The sequence below is a fragment of the Serinus canaria genome, chromosome 12 (assembly GCF_022539315.1).
Source record: "Serinus canaria isolate serCan28SL12 chromosome 12, serCan2020, whole genome shotgun sequence".
In the NCBI taxonomy this organism is placed as follows: Eukaryota; Metazoa; Chordata; class Aves; order Passeriformes; family Fringillidae; genus Serinus; species Serinus canaria.
The window spans coordinates 6,507,580-6,520,407 of record NC_066326.1 but is presented as its reverse complement, the minus strand read 5'-3'; the positions used below and the strand labels follow the sequence as shown (position 1 = coordinate 6,520,407).

The window sequence follows — 12,828 nt, the reverse complement described above, 5'->3', positions numbered from 1 at the left end:
TCATTTGCCACCCTGCAGGTGGAAAGGTCCTTTTACTCATGTTTTTAAAGCTGTTTTATTGTCTCTTTTGATTGGGAGAAAAAGAAAAAAGTCTTTTACTTACCATTTTACAGGGTTAAGCCTGCTTATAAATAGGGTAGAGAAATGCCTAGCAAATCCAGGCTCCTGGTGGTAGCTCAGATCATGAGAAATTAGGTAGCTGGTCAAAGGGAAAAATCAGAAAACTGTGGCCCTGAAAGGCCAGAAATTGTTTCTTTCCTAGACACCAATGTTATCAGGTTTTATATTGGTGCTGTTTTTGCCTGCTGGAGCCACCAGTTCTTTAGCCAAGGCAAACAGCCCAGGACAAAAGCTTCTGGTTCTCCCAGGTTAAATGCTGCCATACATTTGAGTTCTTGAAAGCCCCAAGCCATTGGGAATGATCGGATGGGAAAATGCTATTAGTGAAATCTGAATGCCAGTCGTACCTGGAAAGCGTCACATGCCACTTGCACAATGTGGAGGAAAGCTGAAGAGGAAGACACACTCAGGTTATCTTGGGCAACAGCCTCTCTGGGGCAGGCAGGCAGCTCTCAGGGGTTATTCCAGGTGAGCTCTGCCCCAGCACAGGGCACACCCACTTCATTTTTCCACACAGAGCAGGATGAAGTAGTCAGTGTTGACAAGAGCTGTTGAAATGTCTTGAGGACACCCCACTTCAAGCAATTCAGTCAGCAGAATTTAGAAATATCTCTAAAAAGTAGATCTGAAGAGTATCACCTTTCCATTTGTCCTACCTTAATGGAGCAGCAGCTCAGGTGAGAGTCAGCAGAGTGATCTGCTGGGGTTTCCTTAGATCACCTGTACCACTAATCTGGGTTTACTGTCCCCCTGAGACATGTGGATTTGAGGAGACATGGCATGCTCAGGCATACTCTGGGAGGAGAACAGCGAAGGAGAGACAGACAGCAAACTGTTTCAGCTGCTAAGCCCCAGCACAGGTAAGAAAGGCCATTGCCTCCTGCCCCTACAGACAAGGCTCAGGCTCACTGTGCTGCTCCTGTGCTGCCAAGAAACAAACCTCCATAGCCACTGCTGCCCTACATCTCCTTTCAGCAGCTCATGGTTTGAAATTCTAGGTCTTAGTTGTTTGCCAGTTCAGCTGTGCTGCATTTTCTGAAGGAAAGGCTGCCACCAGTGTATACCTGCTTGTTCTAAGCTCTGGCAAGGCATCAGCCTCAGTGGGAAGTGCAGAGCTGCATGCTCCCACCACTACACACGTGCATCCTGCTCCAAAGGGCTACTCACACCTGAGACCAAGCTGAGAAACTTCATCTGGGAAGTCCAAGCCATGCATGAGGCCACAGCTCCAGCCTCTGGCAGCATCTGGTACCTGCTTGCATCCTCTGCTGCCGGTGCCCTTGCTCCCACCTGCCGGGGGGGCTTGGAGGCACCAACTCTATTTACTGCTACTTGTATTTGCCAGTAACAGCAACTAACCCGGACGTGTCTGTTCTTGCCAGCGAGTTTGCAGGGAGCTATTCCCACTTCCCTGCTGCCGGCAGCAGGGGCAATGAGAGCGTTTCACAGTCAGTGCTCCTTTCTGTGTGGGGCTGAGGAAGGCAGGCAGCGAGCTGTGAATAGCTTCAAAGAGGAAGGTCAGAGGATGGATTAGAAAAGGACAATGCAGAAAAGACCTGATTAATTTAATTGCTCGTCTGAAATGTAGGCGCAGACTAAAGAAGGATGAAGAAATTATAAGCATATGAATGGAGCCAAGTAATGATTTTAAGAGAGAATATCAGAGCCCTGCCTCCCCCTGCACCCTCTGCCCCACATACAAAGGATTTTGTATTCAGAGATTACTCCAGACTTCTGGCTCTTCTCCTCATACTGTCTCTTCAGAAATGGAGACACTGACTACCAACACATGTTTAATTAGCTGCAGCTTGATCTTGTTGCTGGCGGCTCAGACTGATCATTAGAGCCAGGCATGTGCCAAAACCTGTGAGGAGATGTAATGTGGAAACCATTCTGCTCCCAGAAGAACTGAGGTTTTCCTGGTGGAAATGGATTGATGGGCATGGCCTCAGCCTCTGCATTTCATATCCTGCCTTGAAGGACCTGGATCAGTGTCACAAAGGAGAAATGCATTTCTAACTCCCCTTGCTTAAAACGGTACCTACATCAGATCTTCTTGTACTTACGGTCAACAGATCACATCTCCAAACACTTCAGTACCAATATTTATAACTAGGGAGGGGCAGAAGTAATTTTGTGGAAAATTTCACAGTTGTTTTGGTTTTTTTTGGTTTTTTTTTTTTAATTGGAACAAACAAACAAAAGAAACCTCCCAGGAAATATAGTATAAAAGGCATTTGGGTTAGGTCAAAATACTATGCTTTTTTATTTTCTTCTGAAATCTGTGCCTTATATTTGCAAATGTTAAATAGCTGGAAAATTAAGCCAACTTTGAAGTGGAAACTCAGACTCTTCTGTGAAGGCTGAAAATAACTTCTTAGCATTCTTCATCTCACTATTGCAAAGAGAGGTCAGAAACTTGTCAGCTAAATCTGCTTCTGGAAAGCTACAATTCCAATTGCCTGGATCACTTCGCAGGCGAAAATACTTGGAAAATGTTGGAGTGAGACTGACAGGCACCACTTTCGGTCATCAGCTTCCTCCTCCTGCTCAATGCAAGCGGGAGCTGCCTCCAGGAATCTGTTCTGCAGAGGGACTCATCCCCTCCCACAAGTTGACCAACACTACAAAGGGCTGAGACTGCTGGATGAACTGAAACACTCTCTTACAACGACCTGGTTGAAAGAGCTCTTCATTTGAAGAGTTCAAGTGATGGGAGAACTTAAGGCATGGGCTGAGCCACTTCAGCTGTTAATGACGCCTGGGTTGGGTTGAATTCCTGTGCCTTTGCCTGGTAATGGGAGGTGTCTCACCTCAGTGCTCTTCCCCTGACAGAATGCTTTCTTCTGAGTCAGCCCTCAATCATCTGTTTGAGGAGTTGTGTTGGAAAGACTCAACAGAACAGGCTTCTCCTGCACTCTTCAATTTTCAAAGCGTGGCTGTGAGGAAAGGAAGGAAAGGAATAAAATGTCCTGATTTAGGACTAATTCCTTGAGACATGCCTTTCCAGCAGCCTTCAACAAAACGTGTTTTATTTTTCTGTAGAAGAAAAATGCCCATCATTGGGGCAGAAGGCCAAAGTGATCAAGCAATCACCTCTGTCTCTGAAGCTGCACAAAGAGACTGAAGAAGAGTGCTGCAATTGTCATAGAACCTCAGCACTAAGCACACAGAACCTAAGCACTGAAAGTCTTAAAATGACCTTTCCTTATACAGGGCTGTTAGATTAAATATGATTCAGGATCTGTGTATTAATTCCACAGCAGCTCACATTTAAAATCTTTGCAATAATTTATTAAGGATAAATGATAGAAAAAACATTTTTTACGAGATTGGTCATTTAAAATAAGAATTGGGCTTTTGAAATACTGCCTGTTCTGTTTTCTGCATCTGACAGCGTTTCAGACAGCACAAGGGAGAAAGCCTCTCTCCTTTGAAAAAAGTAGAAACTGGAAAAGGCTGGACCTGCCAGCACTAAGAGATCTGCAGCATTTTCTGAGACAAAGCATGAGGAACATATAAGGGAAGACAGAAATTGAAACTTCACTCTTACCTGCAGTATCTGGGGCAGTGGTGATGTAACACTGGTTGCACTTCAACACTTGATTGTCATCCTGGGAGGCAGTCCCTACATTTGCTTCCTTTTAAACCAAATTTCTCCTGCCTGGATTTTCTTGTATATTTGATACTATCTTTTACAATTTAGAAAAGTTGATTTTTGTTTTTTGCATCTCTTTCCATAACACTAGAAGTGGCGTGGACCAGACCCATTATCCCAGCTCATCCTTCAAAAATATTTGCAAAATGAAATGCTTGTCCCCCTTATATGCCATGTCAAAGGATGTCCCTGGTCCATTGAAGACAGCACCAGCCAGTCACCAGACATGTCTGAACAATGCATGGGACATCTCTGAGATGTGCTTGTGTGTATTATGCACCTTGGAGCAGTCCTCTCTGGACAGAAATTTTGGAGCATCAGCCTCTCCAACCAGCAGGACATGAGTGGGTGGTCATGGCCATTCTCCAAGGTGGTCCCTGGTCCACAGACTCCAACATAGGTTTGGGGCAGGGCTCCAAAAAAACAACATTCTTCACATCCCTCATTCCTTTTGCATGGGACAATCAAACCCACACCTTGGAAATAAACACCAGCACAGAAAAAATTGTTTACCATTAAATGTATTATTCCCTTGTGTACAAAGTATTTTGCCTCTATTGTAGGACACTGGTATTGAAATATGATGGCAAATGCAGCAAGACCATACAGACATGTCATACAGGTATTCTCATTTCCTTTTGAGTATAAGCAGAAAGAAAGGAAACATTGTACAGGAAAGTGCTTGCAAAAAAATACCCCAGTTTATAGAAAAATAATGGCATTGATATACAAAACCCAGAGTTCTTTCCTGAACAAGAAATGTCTATTATCTCTGATCCTCAAAATCTGCTCTATTTAATGATGACCATTAAGGAATGTCAGGATCGGTGCTCTATCATTTTTTCCCTTACAGTTTATTTTGTATTTTTTTAGGTTCTGCTAGCTCTGTTAATAGCTGCCCTGAAACTATATGGTAGAAATGAATTTGTACAGGTCAAAATAGTATTTCTTTTTATAAATAGCCATTCACTTCATTTCACTTCACTTACAGTGGCAAAGCACCACAAATTCTTTCTGAAGTTCATAGTGCAATTTTCCCTTTTCCCCTACAGAATTTATACATAAGCAATTATCATTAGAAAATCACTATTCCATTATTACTCCTTTCCCCCTTTCCCTTTTTTCTCTTTCTCTTTCCCTTTTTCCTCTTTCCTTCACCAGTTCTCCAGCTGATGGGCTGTACCACAGCCCTGCTCGCCTGTGAGGTGTCTCCCAGCTGACAGGAATGTGTCAGTCCCTGATTGTCAGGCTGACAGGTTTCACTCCAAAGGCTGAACACAGCCTGACACACACAGGTTATGAATCCAGGGATAGGATCATTTATCACCATTGATCCAACTCTTTTGTAACACACTGATTACACATCCTTTGGGGAGCTCTGTAAAAGACTCACACAAGATCCCAAGGTTGTGTTTGGTAACTGCTTGCATTCAAAATGGAAAGAGTTATCTGGAGTAGCAGATAAGCCTCTTTGGTTTTCCAAACTGCTGGTAATTTTGTGCTGAAAAGCTTCCTTTCCTTGTACTTTGTGCTCCTGGCTGCCTTGACATAAAAGGTGAAAGGGCAGCACCTTCCTATCACTAAGTTGTGGAGAAAGAGATAAGGGACATAGTCATAGACTACAACAGTAACCTGGTCACATCACCCCCGTTCAGTGTGCTACAAAGCTCTGTGAAAGCGTGGCGTGCCACAGGCAGAGGGCTATGTACACGCAGGAGCCACCACACTTAAGGGAGATGGCTCCTCAGTTTGATTAAAAAAAAGCCAACAGCAAATGTCTGGCTGTACATGGGAATGAGGAGAGGCAAGGAGCACAGATGCCTTACCAGGAAGATCCAAAGCAACGCAGGAGTAGGCGTAAAGCAGCTTGCTTTTGAAGGGGGGGCAGAATCATCTGTAGGTACAGAGTGATCTTGCTGAAAGGAGGCAGCGAAGCCTCCCTTTGCAGATGGTCTGGGAGTGAGTAGGAAGCTGGGGAAATGCTGCAAGTGCCTGCAGGGGAGTACCCTGGCCAAGAGAAGGGGTGGCTTGGCTGGGCGTGCTGTCCCCACAGTCCTCACCAGCCCCATGGGGAGGGAACACCACAGGGATGCTTTTGTCTTCACACTAGGATTTTGTAACAAAGTCTGTAAGAAACTACATCTCTTCTGAGAACACAGCCCAGGGAAACATATGGCCTGATCAGCCTGTCTGGGATGAGTTAATACCCCGCTTCCAGATGGAGTCAGGAAGCACAGTGGCACATGCAATTAGGAGACAAAGATACATTTTTTTTTTTAAAGTGAGTTCACTTCAGAACCCTAAAAAAAAGGGGCTTGAGCTGAAGATCCATCTTCAGGAATTTTCCTAAACCTGGGGTAGATCTTGATTGATTTGAATTGCCTGACAATTTTTCTGCTTTATCCCCTTCTTCAATGATAAAGGCACTGGATTAACTAAAACTACAGAGCAATAATAAATATCATGTTAGCACCAGACCAGTGCTTTCAGCACTGGCCACAGAGGTCATGTGAAATTCAAAACATACCTAAAAGATAAAGATTGCTAATGCAACTAGCACAGTATTCATTGTCATGTTTTCCTTGAGTGCTGTCAGCCTAATCCCTAAAAATAAAAATTTAAGCACATCTTGTCTAATTTCCTAGCATAAAGACAGATTGAAATGCCAAAAATACCCCTATGCAGATTGTGTAGCACCGTGGAGGGCCAAAGCAGCCCATAACTGAAGGAAAATTACTGACTGAAAGTAAACAACTGAATACAGTGACAATTAAGTATCACTTGTCATAATGCTACATATAATGTAGAGTATGCAAAATGCAGTGGTTTGACTGCAGGATTTAACAATAAAAAATAAAAATAGTAAAAGCAGCCTTAATATAATGATTTTACGTACAAAAATATTAAATCAAAATAAATAATCCCAAACATAAATATTATACTGTACATTAGGAATATGCAATCTATATACATATATACACAGATATAAAAATGGAAGGCAGAGGTATTGCATCGCTATCCTTCATCCATCTCTCATCTCCATTGGCTGCTCCCAGAGAACCTGGAAAACACAAAAAAGGTGCACATTTAGAGTCACCCTGGCCTCTGGAACATGTCACTAGAGAAAGTGGCACAAGAGCAGAGCAAAGCTGGGCACCAGTAGGGTGGGGAGGTGTTTCCAGGTGTCAGTGCTGTATCCACAAGGGTTACAAGGGGAGCAGGGAATCCCACCAGGATGCTGCGTGGGGTGGGTGGCCGTCACCAACGCACTCCATGTCTTTTTGCAAGCATGGCCTGATCTGCTCCTTCAGGGCATTTTGGGGGAGATTCTCCTTCATGCAGAAGCAGCTGAGAACTCACCACTACTATAACACCTGAATGTCGAGGCCTGTTCCAGATGATGGAGTGCACTTCCCACAGTAACCACCACATCTTCCTACTACTTTGGTACCATCCTGCAGGCAAAATCAGAAATAACAGCTCAGTAAGAGCTCAGGAATTCCGTGCTGTAGAAGGGCCAGATCTGGGTTACTCAAGCCACGGGTTTTAGGGTGTATAAGAAAACAAATGATGCCAAAATCAATCTATGAAATCACTGCTGTATTCAAATATACACAAATGTAATTCTCTGTAGTGCTAGCAGGTCAGATGGTGGACACAAATAGGAGATGGTAGTTTTGATTTATTAAATTGAAAGCTGCCTAAGGAGAAGGCCATTTGGAGGGTCTCTCAAGGATATCTGCTTTCTCCAGTTTGCCCCACAGTGAATAACAGGAATGAGTAGAAAACTTGGCTCATGCAACAACAAAACCACTCTGGGTCGGTAACAACTGCTCAGCTCTGCCTGAGCATGGGAAGGGCATGGAAAGGGCAGGCAATACCAGGAAACATCCACTTGGAAGGCAAAGTCCTTGAGTGGCTCCAGAGACAAGAGAGGAGGAAAGTGATAGGGTGAGGTGATGTCACTTGCTGAGGTGCCAACACTCCTCCCCTTCCCACAGTAGGGGTAAATATGGAGTGGTTCTGAGGTTGACCTGGTCTCCAGGTGAGCCCAGCAAGCAGGGTGCAACTCTGGGCTTGAGTCAGGAGATTAATACCTCCATCTGGCCTTCCTTATCTCACCTCTGCAGAGTCTTTCTCCTCTTGGTCATTAGAATGGACAGACAGTCCTTGAGGGGAATTCAACCCTCAATTACCAGAAAATTGGACTTAAGCACACAACAAGCTTGCACAAAGCACTTATTTTTAAACGAGCTCCACCCTGCCCTTGACATTATTGATCTGCGACTGCGGCAGGCTGCTATCATCTCTTCTCACTATACTGTTCTTTCTTCTGCTCCTGCAGGCAATTACACCCTTGGAACAGATGCCACCAGGTGATGGAGGATTTCTGAGCACCCCTGTTCCTTAAAGTTGTTTTAATTTTGCCAGCCATGATGTTTTCTGCAACCCCAAAGTTGACTTCTCTCCTTTTAGAAGGGGAGGATAGAAAAGTACCTGTCTGAACTGACATACAGGGCTGGTCCTCTTCCACCTGTAGTGTGGTCAGATCTGTAGCATTAATTCTCTCTAAGAGCATCAGCACAGAGGAGACTCATGCTCCCCATGGCCAGGAGGGAGACTGAAAGCAGTGCAGGAGAGGATATTTTGCCAATTGCTGTTTGTTAAATGATGGTGACCTCCTTTGGAGAGTTTTAACAGGGGCAATTGGGATGACTCACATGAAATAACAGCCAAAAAAGCAATCCTGGGTTTCTACCATTTCAGAATATGACACAGAAGCAACAGAGTGAAGGCACACAGTGACTGCAGGAGGTGTTAACAGGCAGGCAAATTAAGCATGTGTTGGGACCAGTTCCTACTCAGGGCACTTGCCTGGCACCAGACCCTACCTGCAGGTCCAGCTCTGCTCTGCAGTCCTGACCCTGTCCTGCTGCCCTGCCTTGTGATGCAGGAGGACATCTCAGGCAACTGATTAAGTGCCCCACAGCACTCAGCACTTTCAGCTTCACAGTTAATCAGGCTCACTAATTAATTGCAATAATTCAGATCAAGCTAAACCCGCGAGGGCCTCGCCCCACTACAATTACATACAACACTTTAATGTCAGATGTTCGTTTTTTATTAGTCTCTATTGGAAGATAGAGACTAATAAAAAACCATGAATGACAGTGTGGTGATTAGAAACTTCTGATGAGCAGGTATAGCCATAATTAAAGTTACAACTTACTGGGGATTTCTGAATTTCCGACACGGCGTAATTCCCTTGTGAGAGCCACTTGGCCGTTCCCATCAGGGACAGGCCTGTCCCGTACAGGTCTATGCTGAATCGACCCTAAAAACAACAAGAGCCTGGTTATCCCAAAATGCCATGCTCCAGACTCCCAGCATGCCACGGTGTCACTTTTCTAACAGCATCCTGACAGCAGTGTTTTCCTTGTTTTCCATTGCTCTGACCATGATCATTGTACAAATCACAGCATGGCTCACATTAGGAATTTCTTCTCCTTGGTGGCTGTAGAGAAAGGGTTTCAGATTGCTTTTGAACTGCCTTTTCCCCCCAGGTTTTCACTGCTTTACCCCGGTTTTGCACTGCTTCTTCTCTGCCGGCTGAGGGCATTGTTGGCTTTCCCATGGCAAACTGCAGAGCCTGACTGCTCCAGCAGCTGATGGAGCTGAAGGAATTTCAGGGATGTGCTGCAGCTGCTCTCACTGCTCCCTCCTCAACTGGAGAGGGCACACTTGTCCTTGTTTTCTTCATTTTCCGCTGTTTTTTTTTTTTTCCCAGACTAGTGAAATAAAAACTCTTCCATTTCTTTAAAACACTTAATTCCACCGTTTCTCAACATGAAAAAGATGGATGGAAAATTAAGGACTATGCCTTAGTGTGCATAAGCATCCAACACTCAGCCCCCCAGCCCTTCCCTCACCCCTGTGGCAGACTCCAGTCCTGCCAATTTCTGGACCCATGGAGGGATCCTTTGGACACATCCCCAGGCTGACCCACAGCCCAGCACGGCCGTGCAGTACCAGATGGCTGTTAGCTTTGCTCCTTGCACTTGCTGCCTTGGGAATGCTGATTTTCTGTGAGGGGCAAACTGTCTGGGTCAGGTGGATGGATATTAACATTTATGAGCATTCCTGAGGTAAGGAGTCAATCCCTAAACTGCTGAGCTGTGCAGGAAAGTGTCAGCTCTGAAAGCAGGGAGAGAAGGAGATGGAGAGGTTTGCCCTCTGCTGCCTGCTGCTGTGACTCCCTGTTAATGCCCTTTGCCAGTAATGCCCAGCCAATACCTTGGACTATCCAAACAGATCACTTACCCTCCCCAGCCCCACAAAAAGCAGATGTGCTGGGAACATGCAGCAAGCCATCCCTAACACAGTGTTATTTGTCTCCTACAGACTTTTGAAAAACATCTACTCCCTGCTGCTCTCTCTGCCCAGCATTTTCAACAAGTCCTGTCATGGACTGATCCCCCTGTCTTCAACCTAGTTCTTTCCCACAGCCTCTTTCTTCTTCCTTTTCTCCTTTACTGGGGCCTTAGGGAATGTCTCTTAGGCAGCCACTGGCCTGATAACATGGAAAATGGAAACTACTTTCTTCCCATTCACAAAGGGAACTTTCTCCATCACTTTCTCCCTCTTCACAAAGGGAAAAGTTTCAGATCGCTGAGAGAAGAATGTGTCACTCACTGAAGTTGGGCTGCTGTGATCAGCTGTAATTAATAGAGGACCTGAACATAACAAATGGCACCAATTCCTGTTAAATGCTCTTGTCAAATACCTGCGGGCATTTAGCAGCGCTGTAGCAGTCCCCAGCAGTGGCATAAGGAACAGGTCGTCCATCATGTGTCTGTGCAAACTGTAAATCAGTTGCTGTGGAGAAGAGTTGATGAATAACATGGAAAGGGAGATGCAGGGAGAGAGACAAAATAAATGTAAACATACTCTTTGCTAATGTTTAAATTCACCAAAGCTGGCTTCCTACATTAATGTAGGAAGTCAAGACTTCTATATTTTTATGATATCAAGATTACGGTATTTTTTAATATTAAATATCCTGATTCATCCCACATGTGATTCCCAGCACATGATCACTGAATTTAGCAGGACACTTACACTCAGTATTTACAGCTCAGTTTAAATCTGTTGGTGATTTAGGAACAAGGTATAAATAACAACAAAACTCAAACCCTTAACTTGGGGTTTATTTCACTATCAAAAAATTTCCCACTTTCAAAAAGGCTACAGCACCTTCTGAGTCTCTCTTTTAAACAAAAGCAAACAACATCTCTGCTCTCCTGGCTGCCCCAGCCCAGGGGTCGGGTTTTCAAAGGGAATTGGAGTATTTTTCTCTGGAGGGATCTGAAGTAACTGAGACTCATTTAGATGGGGATGTGAGATAGCTCCTGCCTGACAGAGGTAGGTGCCCAGCTCCTTTTGAAATTCAAAGGGAGCTGGTATCAAATTCCCAGAGGGTGGTTCCTTTGAGATCTTTACCTAGAAGCTTTTACAGATTATTAGTTGCTTTTTACAGATTGATAGACTGGGAGGTCTTGAAAATTAAGTGATAAAACCCACTTATCAGATAAGGAGTCGTTTTACAGGGAAGGATTTTGATTTGCTAAAAAACCACTTAGCTATTTACTGAATGAACTCCCAACAATGTGTTGTATTTTTAAAACACTTGCTGAAAACTGATAGCAGTGGAGTCAGGGGACTGAAACCATAACCCCATGGAATGCTACAGGGTCTCTGCTGGTGGGATGGGCTCCCAGCTCACAGGAATGACAAAAGAGACAGTGTGTTACTCTTATTGCACAGCTATATTCTCTTTCTCCATTGCAAATCCATGTCCCCAGCCCTCAACACAGGTTATTTCCCTGTGGTCTGGCTCTGCTGAGAGAATTCTCTGCCCTGGCCACTGGGAATAGCATCCCCACCACAGTGGAGACCCCTGCCCTGGGATCTCCTGACACCTCTCAGAGTAAAGTGGAGAGGAGTGGAGGGGGAGTGGGGTAGTTCTTCCCTGGTCAGGCTTTGTGTCTGAGTCCATTCTGAAAAGGGGGACCAAATGAAATAAAATAAAATCCTTCACAAAATGCACTGGCCTGCTGGGAGTATGCAAATACTCATTCTGCAGAGCAGATACAACAGGAATTGCCTTAGCATTTTCCTGTTTTACAGAGAAATAACACGAGCATCTCTGATGTACTCAGTCTCCCAGTGTAAGGCAGCAAACAGGGGACCAAGCCTAAAAGCAGTTTTTAACAGGAATATTGCTCAAGAATATTGCTCACTAGAGTAGTACTGCTTGCTTCTAGTTACAGCTATATTTGTGTAAAATAAACATTTTTTTTAATGGCAAGGCCCTGTTTTTACTCACTTATTATTTGCATAGTGTTCAGGTCCAGCCTTACTTTGCTGAAGGTGGAAAACCCAGCTGCTGTGTAATCTTTCCTGCACTGGCAGTCTTCTCGTCTGCTCCCGTTATACGGACACTCGGTCGGGTTATGCAATCTAAATCAAAAGAAAACCCTTTCTACTCATGACCAGGAAATATTGCCATGGAAAACAAAAACACTGTGAGGTTCATGATTACAGGATTTCTTACCTGTATCCATACACTTCTGAAAAATTCTCTGCATCTCCATTTACAAGGGTCACATACTCCTTTGGGCTGTCAGTCTGCATCCCAGAGCAATACACCTGAGAGAGAGAAGCCAGCATTGTGTCATGTGCAAAGGCATCACTGAGACAACCAAAGGCAGAAAATCCAAGAGTGGAAGTGAAGACCACAGAGAGGGTCCTCTTGAACCTTCAGAAAAACCATGAAGTATCATTCTGTGGCTGAAATGCACCTTTAATGTCTTTCCTTTGACTTGCAGGAAATATTCACCATCTTCAGTGACACCTTCAAGATTTTTAACATCTTTGCAACTCCTTGGTAGGTCACCTGAAACAAAACAGAAATACTTGTAGTCACTGAACAACTATACGTCAAAATTTATTTTGAACACTCTGAGGCTTCCAAAGCATCAAAACATCTT

The 12,828-nt window shown here is 44.4% G+C and overlaps 1 protein-coding gene across 5 annotated transcripts in view; it reads right to left on the bottom strand.

Annotated features, from left to right (window-relative positions):
• Positions 1-4,283: 4,283 nt before the first annotated feature.
• Positions 4,284-12,828, bottom strand: part of ADAMTS9 (ADAM metallopeptidase with thrombospondin type 1 motif 9) — a 79,560-nt gene continuing 71,015 nt past the window's right edge. For 3 of the 5 annotated variants that reach the window (XM_030227868.2, XM_030227869.2, XM_050979180.1), the window contains 7 exons: positions 12,640-12,734; positions 12,393-12,487; positions 12,165-12,298; positions 10,563-10,654; positions 9,009-9,113; positions 7,139-7,233; positions 4,284-6,839 (listed from right to left, as the gene is read on the bottom strand). In XM_030227868.2, coding sequence (XP_030083728.2) covers positions 7,144-7,233; positions 9,009-9,113; positions 10,563-10,654; positions 12,165-12,298; positions 12,393-12,487; positions 12,640-12,734 — 611 coding nt within the window. In that variant the 3' untranslated portion in view covers positions 4,284-6,839; positions 7,139-7,143. Of the gene's footprint in view, positions 6,840-7,138; positions 7,234-9,008; positions 9,114-10,562; positions 10,655-12,164; positions 12,321-12,392; positions 12,488-12,639; positions 12,735-12,828 lie in introns of those variants that run through there. The other 2 variants (XR_007778604.1, XM_030227871.2) reach the window with 2 other exon arrangements.